Source organism: Idiotropiscis lumnitzeri, chromosome 7 (assembly GCF_059441095.1).
Source record: "Idiotropiscis lumnitzeri isolate Australia: NSW breed Sydney's pygmy pipehorse chromosome 7, RoL_Ilum_1.0, whole genome shotgun sequence".
NCBI classification, from domain to species: domain Eukaryota; kingdom Metazoa; phylum Chordata; class Actinopteri; order Syngnathiformes; family Syngnathidae; genus Idiotropiscis; species Idiotropiscis lumnitzeri.
The window spans coordinates 16,265,406-16,280,700 of NC_142397.1; the positions used below are offsets into that span (position 1 = coordinate 16,265,406).

At 39.2% G+C, this 15,295-nt stretch overlaps 1 protein-coding gene across 2 annotated transcripts in view; it reads left to right on the forward strand.

Moving 5' to 3' along the window:
* The window catches only part of lsamp (limbic system associated membrane protein), a 210,667-nt gene that overhangs the window by 112,200 nt on the left and 83,172 nt on the right, over window positions 1-15,295 (forward strand). Inside the window, exon 2 of one of the 2 annotated variants that reach the window (XM_088300720.1) lies at window positions 482-560. In XM_088300720.1, coding sequence (XP_088156846.1) covers window positions 482-560 — 79 coding nt within the window. Of the gene's footprint in view, window positions 1-177; window positions 561-15,295 lie in introns of those variants that run through there. The other variant, XM_088300719.1, reaches the window with a different exon arrangement.

A 15,295-nucleotide genomic window follows, 5' to 3' on the forward strand; every position in this document is an offset into this window, starting at 1 on the left:
TTTCCAATATTCTTGCCCCCTCCTTGCTCCGTGTGCCACTTAAAGGGACCTCGGGGGGTGCTGTTGTCCTGACAACCAATTGGGAGCATCACAGCCAGGCACTGGATAACCAGAGAGAGCGAAGGAGAGCGAGACTGAGAGGGAGAGGGGTGTGGGGTGAGGGGGTGTGGGGGTGGGTGAGAGAGAAAGATATCGCAGCACACCGAAAGCATTGCACATCATTTGGTCTTTCGTGCGAGGACAACGCTGCATGTTTTCAAACCCACGTACTTTACTGGACTATATTGGACCTGATTGTTTATTTAAGACTTCTGGACAACTACTCCGAATCATTTCTGTTTTTTTTTTGTTTTTTTTTCTATCTCTCGGATTGCTGCTGAAACGCGCGCTGCAGAGCTTTAAAAAATGCTCGTCGGACGCAAATCGTTTTGGAGGCAGTTGCAGGCTTCTTTTTTCAGACTGCTATGTCTCATTCCTACAGGATTCCCCGTCCGGAGTGTGGATATGCAGCGGGCCACCGACAACATCACGGTCCGCCAGGGTGACACAGCCATTATAAGGTAAACAAGGCTCGTTTTATAACTTTGGCGGCTCTGTCTTTATTGCTGCTGATTGGTTGGAAGTGGAAGGGAGCAGTTGCCAACGTGTTTTGGAAGTGTAACTTTTCTCATTAACCAAGCCCCTTTCTGGTTAAAGGGCTGACAATTTGATGTGCGCTGATATTTGAGAGTATTTTGGTTGGAGAAGCGGTGCACGCGGCATATTGATGGCGCTTCATTACACAAGAGCCTCTTGTCACAGTGTAATAAAGCAAAGTGCGCACCGAGTTATTCTTGTAGGCAAGCTATGTTAACATTGTTACCGGTGTGGGTAACAACAGTAATAACAGCCTGCAGTACGAGAAACATTTTAATTAATGTGCCATATGAACTTGCATAAAACATTTGCATTATTTCCAATTGAGTTTGTTAGTTACATGTAGTCATTTTTTTGTTACTGTAATACCCTAGCAGCCCTTATCCAACATAATCACGTCCTAGACTATGCAAGCTGTCACCTCTGCTGGGCAGATGTCAGTGACCACGTGATGTAAGCCATGCGTTTGTGGCAGATTATGAATGATTTTTTTTTCCTTTTCTCTTTTGGCACATTGCTTCGTCTTCCTACAGTTGCTGCATGCCAATGGAAGGCGAAAGGGTGCAGCACTACCGCATTTTGAAAATTAAAATGAAAACAAAAGAAAAATAATAATAAATACAAAAAAAAGAAATGAAGCACAATAAAAATACGTCATACATACATACACACACACACACATATATATATATATATATATATATATATATATATATATATATATATATATATATATATATATATATATGTATGTGTATGCACTCTCATTTGCATGGGACAGAACAGTCCCCCCAAAACAGAGTGATTATAACCATAGTATAAAGTCTAGTCATAGTTATTTATAGAGCCCTTAAACACAGAAACGTCTCAAAGAGTTTCAAATTAGCAACAGACATCACTACAAAGTTAATACAAAGGACAGCAGAGGTAAAATATGAAGACCAGCTGGCAATGTATTAAGAATACCGATGCATAACTGTCAATGATTGTCAAGAGAATCAAGGCAGGAAAGAAACTGAGTCATGCGTAATCCGAGAAGCTTTTCACAATTTTAATTGTTAGTCGATCGTTCAAAGTCCAACTTTTCACCCCAGTTGTCGTGAAGCTCGCTATCCGACATTTATGCTCCTGAAGCGGCCGCGGCGAAAAGCACATGCCGAGCCGTGACGCAGAATGCGCTATAAAAGACTTGGATTGGGGCTTGGTATCTGCAGCTGAAAAACCAAAAGCTCGGATTCGGGTGCTATTCTATATATCATTATGCTTCGAACTTGTCACGCAGTGTTGCATTTAATCAAATGACAGAAATGTGTTTTGGCCCGATATGGTATTATTTCATGTACATGCGTATGCGAGATATAAGTTATAATGAACTAAGTATTTTGCAAAGCTCAAAGTAGTTCAATTTAAGATGCTACTTTTTAATCAAAGTAGTACAACAGTCACTTGTCTTGTGGGTATACTCATTTAAGTGTTTCTCAATTTGTGTTATAAGAGTGGCAGTTATCACTTTTTAAACATCATATATGTTTTTTTTTTAAAACTGTTTAATTTTGCCTAACATGTCATTCAGCCTCAAATATAAAGATTAGAATATGCTTAACCTCTGAACTCTCTTTATAGAAGAAATCTATCAACAGATTAATCGAGCAATGACTATTTCATTTGAGAGCAGTTGTCATGCACAACTTGCATAGATTAACATTTTTACACATCTTTGAAAGGCTATAGACTACAGTTCATGAGGATTGTGTAACTATTTGAATGAAGGGGTGGTTACAGAGGGTCTTCTTTTTGTCCACAAGCTGCTTTAACGTTCTAATCACTTGAATCTTCTTATGGTGACATCTGACCCTCGATAGCATGGGCACAGACCTTAGCATTTTCAATCTAGGGCATGACATACCAGTAGTTGTCTTCCCACTGATTCAAGATGCGTGTTACTGAAAACACTCTTCACAGCACCTTTTTTGCGTTGTGGTCTGTAGTTTCGAAGCGGAGGAAAATAGACATTTAAATTGCTCATATAGTTGGCGATCTGGCTTGCCTGCCTACCCAGCCAGTGTGAAATGAATTTACCCAGTAAATCTTTTATTTTGCATTTCACAATAGTATCAGCTGCGAGTCACTAATTTTTTTTTTCCAGATTGTGACATAACTGTTTACCTAATTTGCACAATTGTGCCCCCACACCGAGGTTCTCTGTCCACGACTTGGCATCTTGACTGGCCAAAGATCTGCCATGTCCTAGCAACAGCTGGAGTTGAGCCACTGGACTACACAGAGCAGAGCTTCAGTGTTCAGCACAGATTAGTGTTTGCTAACAGTGTTACCGGCCGTAGCAAATGCGCGATGATCTGAGGAGTTGTCGATGTGGGGTTAGAAGGTATTCATGCTTGGCAATGTGTTCACTGCATGCGCCACCTGCACAGACTTGCACAACTCAACAACAAGTACAATTTGGCTGATTGGTGATCAATTGATGACTTCACGGAAGAAAATAAGACTTTTACTTTTGTCACTTATGTCTTTACATGCTGAGCTGTTAGAAAACAAGTACCCCCCCTCTCTCTCTCCCTCCCTCTCTCTCGCTACCTCCTTTTTCATTTTGATTGGATTGGATTGTCCAACAGTTCTACTTGTATTCAGATAGGGAATTGGGGATATGGGCGAGGATCAAGTGAAAATAAATTTTATTGTCACAAGAGCACACGCCAATCAAGAATTGCACATGCACGAATAGATGAATGGCAAGAGTGGCGTTTTGGAAAGGGAAGAACAGGGGAGGGACACGGTGTTAGTACAATCGTCAAAATAATCCCTTCCATTCCATCCCTGGCCAACGTCGGATTTTCACATCAATTTCATTTTTGCTCATCCCACAGTGTGCGTGCTGAGTGGCTGCCAGTGGAGTCATTATCGTCTTGTCCCAATTTTGTTTTGGGACAGAGAGGTAACAAGGGGAGAGTGCGCAGGGATTTGTTTTTGTCTGGATAATTTGCCAATCCTGCAAAGTTTAATTAATGAAGTCGTTTCAAGTAGTTCTGAGTCTTTAGTTCCAAATACTTTGATTGTGCTCAGCTGGATCTGAATAATGCCTTCTACTGACCAAACAAGTCAAAGCTTTCTTCTCAAGTGTACACTCCAATACTGTATAGTGGGCTCCATGGGGCTCTTTAAAGGGATCCCGTGCTTTCATCATATTTTTTATTCCAATGATCATTTTCAAACAAATACACACCGTGAGAGTTCAACATATTTTGTCTATGAATAACTCAGATCGGATTTTTTTTGAAGCACCTCAATATTAAATCATCACCCCTCTTTTGTTGTGTAAGCAAGAAAGACACTTTTTAGTATTTCAACTGTAATTTCTCAGAGTGTCTGTCTACTTTGAAGAGGTGGCACTGGAGTGGGAGAGTACGCACAGAAAAACTCCAGTCTAAGAATTACAGGGCTAGGTAACCCACATAAATAATATAACATAATTGAATACCTTTAATTGTTTACAAAAATACCATTCTACACCTTAAAAGAGGTCTTTTAAAGAAACTTTAATACAACATTACAAATTATTGATTTGGCACAGGCATTCTCATGAGAATGATGGTCATCCCTGCTCTGGTGATTTATGTTGCGGTTGAGAGCACGAGTATTAGAAATGTGACTATGATGGAATTGCTTTGCTAATGTGGTAGATGTCAGTTTCTGAAAAAAATCAAAATCAAACAATGAAGAAGACCAATTGGAAAGAAGGAATTCTGGAGCATTTTCTATCAGACGTTTGTGGATGTGTGGTGGCCGGGAATATTAGAGTTGACATTTTGGGTAATTTGAAGCTAAACATTAGAAGCCGAGATCACGTTGGCATATTGTAAGAGTTTCAAGGGTAGAACCATGGAAAAAAATCATAGGTGTGCACTTTACCCTATTTTGACATTCCGTCCCTCGTCCTCCGACCATGACCTGGAAACCCTTCCATCCTTACACTTTTTTATAAGAATAACTGTCCTCCGTATTCATCCCTTTAAAGCGATTTCGTCCTTGCATTTAACCCCACCGCCCTCAAGAGCGCAACACAAAAAAAAAAGGCTCTGCATAAAGAGAGGCTCATGGCAAATGTTTCAATATCCGCCACAAACCTCAGTACCTATATTTTGCCATAGAAATTAATTTGCACTTACCTTAGCTGATATATTGTGACACTCACGAGGCAGTGAGGTACATTTGCACTTTTATTATTGTGAGCAACAGAATAAGCTAGGGCTGGGCGATAAACCGAAAATTTACCGTTACTGAAATTTAATTCAATGACCGACATCATTTTGCCCATGTCGGTAAATTCGGTGTTTAAAAAAAAAAAAGAAGTCTTTGCTGTCTGCAGCTATGTTAATGCCCTACAGCGGCTGTAGTCACGTGACTCCACACAGCTGAACAAGAAAGAAAACTGACGACGCGGTCGTAGCTGGCGATTCAATCCAGAAGCGGCTGACATGGCTGAAGACGAAGTAACCTTCGTTGAAGTTGTTCCTGTTGCGCTTGTCCCGAAAAGAAATTCGACATCTGTCCTTTGGAAATGTTTTGGTTTCCATAAAGACGATGTTTGAGCAAAAGAACACGAACTACAAAGTGCATCGTAAGCACATATTCCTGATGATGTACACTTGTTTATTTGCATTGACTTTTTTTTCCCCATTTTATTTAGCATTTTATTTACCAACCACACTAGCTCCTTTGCACATGGCATTATTTATATTATTTACAAGAGACCTTCACACAAATCTAGGCCTTTGCAAATGGCATTACAGCACCTTGGCGCAATCTATTTGCAGAAAAGATTTTGCGAGAAGTACCCTTTTTCTCCTGTTCTTTGTGATATTGTTCAAGTCATGCAAAGTAAGATATTGGGAATGCTAATACAAATGATTTTTGTACTTTTATTTTCCATTGAAAGTAATGTGTACCAGTTGGTCAATAAAAAAAAACAGTGAATATGCATTTCCTGCATTTAATTTGATTTTGGTCCACGGTCAGAAATGTATTGTGCATTTATGGCTATCGAGGTAAAATTGCTCAATTTATCGCGATATTGATTTTAGGTCATATCGCCCAGTCCTAGAATAAACTTACATTTAGTTACATTCATTCAATGAGGAGGCGTATTGAAGTCATTTGTCAACACGCCATTGTGGATGACGGTGTCACATCAAAGCGAAAATAATTACGCAACTGCAAACTGAATAGCATACTCACAAATAATGAAACAATAAAATCTAGATTGAATAAATATATTAGATGCAAAACATGCATTTTAAATGCTATTTGCAATCCTTAGTGCCACAAAGCAAGCTGGGAGTGCATTGTTCCTTTTTTGTCACATTAGGCCTTTTCTCAAATTAAATATAACATGAAATGCTTGGGGGCGGCATGGTGGTGAGTGGTTAGCACGATTGACTCACAGTGCAGAGGTCGTGGGATCGATTCCGGCTCCGGCCTTCCTGTGTGGTTTGCATGTTCTCCGTGTACCTGCATGGGTTTCCTCCAGGTACTCCGGTTCCCTTCTACATTCCAAAAACAACAACTCTAAATTGCCCTTAGGTATGAGTGTGAGGTTGTTCGTCTATGCCCTGCGATGGCTGGCAACCAGTTCAGGGTGTACCCCGCCTACTGCCCAAAGATGGCTGGGATAGGCTTCAGCACCCCCCGGGACCCTTGTGAGGAGAAGTGGTACAGATAATGAATGGATAAAATGCTTATTTTGCCTCTCAATTGCGTCTTCATACAGCCCATCTCCTGCTCGCTCGCTCACTGGAGCATGTGAGAGAGAGGGAGAGAGAGTGAGAGAGAGAAAGAAAGAGAGAGAGAGGGGGAGACACAGTACATGACAAGAATTTGTTCTGTTCCAAGTGCAAATATTTGAGTTCTGTGCATTTAAGGGGTCGGACGAAAACGCACGTTCAGCCTTGCTTAATCTGTCCTTTTTAGAAAATTTCTCGTCCTGCGTCCACCAACCCAAAAATCACCATCTGACGGACCGACGCACTCTGCCGTCCCAGGGACGAAATGCCCATCTCTTGAAAAAAGAGTGTATTGTTTTAATTGATGTCGATCATGTAGTCATCCATTCTGTAGGTTCCTTCATTAAGTATTTAAGGTAGTTGCCATAGATGAACAAAAAAATAATTAAAATTAAACAAAAGGAGAGGATTGACACAAAGAAGAACCAATTATTTACATTTTACATTTTGATTAAAGGTATTGCCATTTCAGTCACTATGAGTCAGTGATTACATCATCCACCACCCAAAATAAAATAAAAATAATAAGACTGCCATCTGTTTGTAACATCTTGCGTCATTCTCCATGAACCAGAAAATAGATTGCTAACTAGAACAGATGGACAAACATAGCCAAGTGCCCTCTCTCCTGTAGTCAATCCAGTTTCTTTTTGGTGAGTCAAGAAATTGACCACAGTCTTGACAGTCTGTGCTACTGCTATCCGGAAACGCAGCTATTATTATAATTGTTAGAGTTACACAATGTGCTTAATGATGATGATTAACAAGATGAGACTCAAGATGAGGTCTGAAGGGTAAGCAGCCACGGTCAAATACATCGGCTGCAATCTCAAAAGGGCTCAAATAAAAAATGAATAAACTGTATTGGTCGTCATTAAAAATATACACCTTATATTTCCCACAAATTGAAAACATCTTCCACAGGGGTCGCCTGTCTCAATATTCAGATTATGCAGCAGTGGTATCGATATACCCCTTTGAGAAATAGTTATGCGGAAAACATTCCTGACAACTTCATCATTTGATTATATCAGATTACCAAAATTCACTTCCAAAATATCTTGGAAAAATTGACTGAACTTTTCTGCGTGTTCTTGACTGTATCCAAAAGACCCAAACCGCACTCCATCAGGTATTGCGCATTATGCTTGTTCTTTTTCTGCCAATAGATTCTTCTTCATAGAAAAATTACATCAGCTTGCATCTGCCATTTTATAATTTTTTTTTGTAGAAATCATTACAAGACGAGGGAGTTAAAAAACAACCTCTGGTAATGAATTTGCTGCTGTAATTTTTACACGCATACCTATTATATAAGTGCCAATATTCAGATCAATCAAGTGTCCCAAGGAAAAGTTTGAAGAAATTCTCACCATCGTATGAAATGATTTTGGTCACACTACCTCTACTGCCTCTTTATGGGTCGTCATGGTGATAATCAGACACGGCTCCAGGATTTTCTTCTCTCCCAGGTCGAAAGGGGTGCTTGACTTATAGATAAGGAGACTGAGAAAATCATTTTAAAATATATTTTAGATTATCATATAAAATGCTGATGGAGCTCAACTGGGGCTACACAAATTTCTGACCACCATCACTGTTGATAATACCACTGATGACATCAGTGAAGAGGGGTAAGATTAGTATAAAACAGAAACAGTCTCATGATTACCATTACCTGTGGGATTCCAGCTCATGCCGTTATGTGTTGAGTATTTTAAAGTCCCTGTGAAGTGAAATCATAGAATTATTTCCAAATACATTTTACTTGTTTAAAAACATTTAAGCAATCACAAGCAACAAAATATGTCAGACTGAATTGTGGAAACTTTTTCAGCATTTATCTGTTCCTGATTTTTTGTGCGTTGCTTGAACGGTGCCCGAAGACGCACTTGGACGTCTGACATGAGTCGTCCTTAACCTATTAATAAATGCAAGGTTTTTTTTTCCCATTTGCTCAAATTCAATATTTAGGCCACTGACAATAGCATGGTGTTTGGCAAACTGGTCTACTCTCAATTCACACTGTCGTCACCCAAGCTTTCTGTTATGAGCACGATATTCCGATCAAATTGCTTTGACTGGATTTACAATATTAAACAACTAATGCAAAAACATCCACCCCTTCAAAGTAGACTATACATGAGCAGCGCACACGCCACTGGCGATAACTTGTGAATTCACGATGCAAGTTCCTTTCACAATCAAAGTGTGACATATTTTCAGAATGGAGCTCTATGGAATTCTCATCATAAAAATGCCACCATCCAGAAATTAGGGCGACCCTTTGACTTCACGGAATCATGCCACTTTGGTGGTTGCGCACAAAGGGGCATCGTCATCCGTTGGCCCCAAAGTCAATTCCTTCAAGACGCAGCGATTCTCCTGATACAACCGCCGTGTTGTGAAACCACCAAAGAGGTGTGTGTCAGCAAAGTCTGTGGGTTGGCCTAATTTCTAGATCATGGAGTAGTCATGAGACATGAAAATTCCCTAGCGATCCATTTTGAAAATATGGTACACTTTGATTGCGAAATTAACTTGCGTCGCAAACCCAAAAGTTATCACCAGTGACATGCGCTTCTCTTCTTCAGGCTACTTGGAAGGAGCTTGTGTATTTGCATTCACTTTTTAATAAATCCAATAAATGTAATTTTGAATGCCATGGTCATCATGGAAAGCTTAGAAGAGTTGACCAGGTTGCCAAGCAACGCAATTAATTAATATTTCTAGTTAGGGACCTCTGAAATCCTAGTAAAATGAGTGATGAGTCGATTAGCATTGTTGTGTTATTATATAGACTGCGTATTAACAAAGTTTGGTCAGAAAACATAAGAAACTAGAATTGAAATGCATCTGATGAAAAGAGAGAACTTTGTCTAACTTGCTCCAATTCAAGGCTTTGTGTTCTGACTTTTGCAACATTCTAAGACATTTCTGAGGAACATTAGATAAACTTGAAAAGTAAAACCTCTCGAGTGCGTGGGCCTTCACCAAACCTGAAGTTGTTCATAAATAAATCAAAGCTGTCTATCAGGCCGCTTGCTGTAATGGGTTATTTTTATGCACTGACCCTTACTAAAATTGTTTGCTTGATGTATCCACAAAGCATCTGGGAATGCCCTGATTCTGTTGCGAAAAGAACAAAGGCTTTCAAGAAATGCATTTTCACAAATTTTTTTTGTGTCACATCCATTACGACCAACCAGACCAAACTAATGGGTGCTAGGCTAGCTGTGTCCAAAGACTGATACTGACAGTTGGGTACCAGAATATTGTTTATAGAGTTAAGTTGACAAGTACCGGCCGGGTGTCACGTGGCAAAAAAATAAATAAAATGCCATTTGGCTGGAAATTTAGTCCTAATCGTGTCATTAGGAAATGATAAGTTCAGATTTGTCGCATCCACATATCTTTTTTTCAAATGATGCTCCGATATCTGAATTGAACGACCAGAGAATCCAGACTGCAGACACAGCTGTAGTTATCAGATTGGAACTCCACATCTGGTTGGGAAATTTGTTTCTCAGACGCCATAAAATCCATCTAAATGTTCTGACAAAATTGGATAGCAGTGTTAAAAGGGATCTGGCGAGGCTTGCTGATAAAAAAAAGGTCCATAAGTGTACCATAGAAGTCCCCAAATTTGGTAAATAAGAACAAATAAAAGACTGTGAATGAATATGCAGAAAAAAAGGAGATTCATCTCTGTGTGGGCAGAAATGTTAATGCTCCAGGCTGTTCATCTTCTACATTTTCTATGTTCTTTTTCTTCATGTCGTGGTCTTAGGGTAGCGCAACACATCAATCTCTTAAGCTCCTTTTCATTAAGTTTTCCTTGCAGACTGCTATTATAATTAGTTCATACGCTGTTCATCCTAATGAAGTCCTTTGACATGAAACCTTTACTGCATAAAAGGCAGACGTTGTTGTTCTAACACATTTTAAAGCCCCTCCAATTGTCTTGTTGCTTCCTCCAGGAGAAGCATTTCAATTGACGGACATTGCATGTGATAAAATCCAACCAATTTGAAGATGTTGAAAAGACAACTTAAGTAAATATTAAATAGTTTCTAAATGATGATTTTCTTTAGTAAGTGAAATAGTACCAGGTTTTGATTCAGTGTGAAAAATTAATTGCCCCCTGAAACCAGTAACTGAATTTTCATATATGATAACTGGTGATACCGGAATTTCGGCCCACATTTCCTTCATTTAATATTGGAGAGTTTTTGAGTATGAACTGCTGGATTATGCTGTATCACAGCATTTCAATCTGATTTTAGTCCAGAATTTGACTTGGCCACCCCAAAAACAACATGTTCTATTTTGTGGACTTGCTGGTTAGTTTTGGGTTGTAGTCCTGCTGCATAACTGAAGATCGCTTGAGGTTTTTGCACAAACTGATGGCTGGATGTTCAAGTTGGTCTGAAGTAGCAAAGCAGCCCAAAGTCATCCCCATACCATCACCGTGTTTAATTTTACATCAGATGTAATGGCTTACACACGAGCCAAAGATTTCAGCTTTTGTCTCATTAGTCCATACAATATTTCTCCAAAAGTTTTGCTCATCATGAAGATGTTTACTGTATGTGTTTGTGCTCTCAGATTATATTGAAGCGTTTTACTCGCTCATCATTCTTCTCTTCTAGACTATTAAAAACAATTGCATAGAGGTCCGTCATAAAATGAGACAGGGGGAACAGTCAGTTTTAGGAAATGTCAGGGTTTCATTCATCTGCCCCACTGCTTTATGGCATCCAAACAATTGAGGCCCCTCAATCCAGCACTGTTGATACACGGTTCAGTCACATTTGTTGATGTGAGTGTCCTCTACGCTGTCGCCAAAAATCATCACATAAACTCAGCATCCACCAAACACAGCTGGAAATCACTTGTTAACTGAGTTTGTTGGAGGGGTTGCCTCGTTGTGAGAAATACACTCATTGAGATGCATCGCATCCAACACATGCAATATGGAATGGCATTCATTTCAAAAGCAAACTTGAGCAATTTTTATAATCTTAATGATGGCAGTTTCACGAGTTAGTTTGCTTTTGCTGCCGATTGAGTAGAGAGGCGACTTGATCTTGCCACCATGTTGTTAACTGCATGGTGTTAATGTTCCATTTCTGATGCCCATTTGGAACCCCATTGGATTGGGTAACCATTTATCTTGCGTGTTGATGTTTATAGGCAATATGGTGGAACACATCGCCGGACCCATGGTCGTGATATTGTCGGAAAATGTTGGGTTTGTAAATTAATAACATCCATGTACATTTTGTTACAATCGTGTTTTTAACATGTTCATGTGTAAAGACTATATCAATGTATCTGTGGCTAATTAAGAGTTGTTGAGGTTCATTAAGGCCCCTGAGCCACCTATTGGGACATCTTACGCTGGAAGTCCCATGACCGTCAATACACAATGTGCAGCTCTTTGCATCATATGTGGTTGTAACACAGATGAGCTTTGTTGCAGTGAAAGTTAGAGATTGGATTTATTCATGTCCATGTGTGCGACAATATTTCAGCCCAAGTGCATTTAAAAAGAATATGACTTGAATAGTCTGAGTTTTATTCAAGTGGATTGCGACATAAGGACCATGGGAAAGTGTCTCTTGAGAATCACCGCATGCGATATTGTGCAGTTGCGAGAATAAGTATGTGAACCCTTTCTTAAGACCCGTGTTTCGACATAAATTGTTCCTAAAATGTGATCTTATCTTTATGTAAATAACAACAGACAAAAGCAGTCATCTTAAATCAGTACCAGGCAAACAATTATGTTTTCATCTTTTTTATTGGACACACACTTTCACAGTGCAGGGTGGGGAAAAAATAGAGTCAAGAGTCCACTCAATGTAATGAGGTTGTGTTTAAGCCTCCACTGCCCTGGAAACACGCACACACACGCACAGACGCACAAAACCCTTTTGACTTTTCTATATTGAAGAAACACTGCCCGATGTACAACCTCCCTTGCTCCAATGAGTTCTCATAATACCTACAATTAACAATTGTGAACTTGAAGCAAGAAGCTCGAATGGTTCACAGACGTATCTCTATATGGACTGATGTTCATCAGTCCATGACATCACAAAGATTGATTGTCCATAAATGGAGAAAGTCCAGCACCGTTGCTAATCCGGCCATCTGAGACAGAAATAACTCAAGAACAGAGTATCTTCACCAGAAGTTGATACACCTCCTGGAGTGGCTGAGTCCTAACCTCAACCCGACTGTGATGCTATGGCATGTTCACAAGAGAGCGAGAGTTGTGCAGTTCCGATCTGTAATGACAGTAAACATTTAATTGAGGTTATTGCTGCAAAATGAGGCTTAACCAGTTATGAAAGCCAAGACAATGTATTTTGGTAAATGTTTTATCTATTTGAATGTGGGTTTATTAGACTGTCATAAGACTGTCATAATCATGACATGACACCTCTCATTAACATGATCCTAATGACAGATGTCCTTAAGTGTCATTTGGTAAATGATGTCATTTTTTGTGCAAAGTTGACATTATTTAAGATGACAAAAACATCTTAAACAATTTCAACTTAGCATCAAAAGTGACATATTTTACTGAATGGCACTTAATGACATTTGTCGTTAGGATTCATTCATGTTCATGTCATGATTATGACAGTCTTATGACAGTCGAATGAACCCACATTCAAATAGTGTTACCTGTATTTTTATATATCATAAAAGAGTCTCAAAAGGATTCACAGTTGATGATCAGTGACATCTCTGGTCTAAATCGCAAAGGTTCCCATACTATTCCCACCAACTGTGAATGATTGTAGGTTTTTATAATGAGAAAACATTGATTTGTTTTTGTGGTATTAGTTTATAAAATGTGTTGTTCCAGAGGTGAATATTAGGTTGTACTGCATGATTAGTTACTACAATGCATAAGTCCTGCAAAGTGTTGACATATTTTCCCATGCAACTTTATGTATGCGTTGTCATACACTGATCATACCAGATGTTTTTATTTTCCATGAAATTAAAAGAATCATATGTGTTACTTCAAGATGGACACCATACGCCTCTTTAGATGGCAGTAGAACCATGGAATGCCTCACAGCCATTCAGAACGCGAGCTTCTGATAAGTTATAGATACTAGGTTGTTCCCAGATATTGCTCCATCTTACATAAAAAGACTCAAGTTTCTTTTGCATCATCTGTATTTTTTTGGCTTTGAAAAATAATCCAATAAAAGAGCAGTCTCATATGGAACATTTCTCTCATTTATTGTGGTTACACAGTTGCCAGGTTTCAGCCAAGACCTATTTATGATGTTTCTGCAGTGATTTCAGTGCATGCCTACAGGCTGAGCTTACTGCCAGATGTACTGGCCAGTATGCAATTTCCCTAAGATTAGATTAAGCTCGTGGGACACATCATCATACATTATGTGCTTTATTTGTGTCGTGATAAGCTTTTTTAGCCAGAACGTGATACTTCAAAATGGGATCCCTCATTACTTGAATGGAAGGATTTGAGTTAACCGTTCACGCCATGCATTTGTGTGTGTAAAGAGCTTGACAAAAACAACTGCATGTACAAGAAATAGTACGTTTGAGAGACTTGTACACATACGATATGACAAGTTCTCACTTCATTGAACAGCCATACATAAATTAGATTCGACATGCCCCTTTTAAGCTACATGCCTCGGTTGATGCTTAGCTTATGTTCATGCATTCCATTATCTTTGATGGAATATTGTCTGTGTCCAAATTTAAAGGATGCAAACTCCGAAGGCCGCGTTTTCAGCCTCCTGAAATCACTTCCGATGTGACACGACCACACATGGTGGTCAAATTCACACTGGCATATGGCCTTGAAATCCAGCCTTTAATTATGGCCGACCGTTCCATGGAGACTGCCCCTGAGCGAAGGCTGCATTTTTTTTTAATTGATTTAACTCAGAACATATAAACACTATAGCCAGAAGGTGACAAACATAGAGCTAAAGAAATACAGCACACAAATACAAAGTTTTGTGTGAAATTTGCGGCTTCACCAATAGTTGCAATATAGCAAATTTTTAGATTACATATATTAACATTAGGTTTCTCATTCATGTATCGGTCATGGTTATTGGGGTGTTGCGGACCCAAAAGCGGGGAGGCAGGAATGCAGGGTGTACTAAAAAACAAAAAAAAACAAAAAACACTGGCCTCATTACTGATGGAAGCGCTAAATACAAAATAAATGACGTTCTAAAAAATAAAATAAATAAATATAAAAATAAAGTTTGGTGTTAAGAAACACCAGGAAATAAAACACTCACCAAAAGAAACAATGACAAGACACGACACCAACAACAAATCCAACCAAGACTGAGCTGGGAACTAAATAAATGCCAAGTGACGAGACAACAAGAAACACCTGGACAAGATACAAATGGTTGGAGGGAGCTGATTGGTGGACCAGGATGACAAGAACAGATGGAAACAAAAGATAATGTGGAAGACAAAAAGGCACTTGAGAAAACAAGACTATGAAATAAAACCAAATGTAACTTAAACAAAAACACAATCATGGCAGTATCAACGTTTGTGACTATGCCATTTAGCCAAGAGTATAACATTAATATTGGCTGCTTCAGAGCAGAAATGTATAACATCACATTGTTCTGCTCTTGCTCTTGTCTGCTGAAAGTGAAGAAGTATATGCTCTTTTTCTATGCATGTGTGATTTACTTATTTTGCCGCAACTCTCCTGTACATGTTGATTGGGCAATCATCGGAGTGAGTAATACTTGGCCTGCGTGAATCGGCTATTTTCCCATGATTATTGTGCATGAACGTAAATTGGTTATTTTAGCGTGATAGGT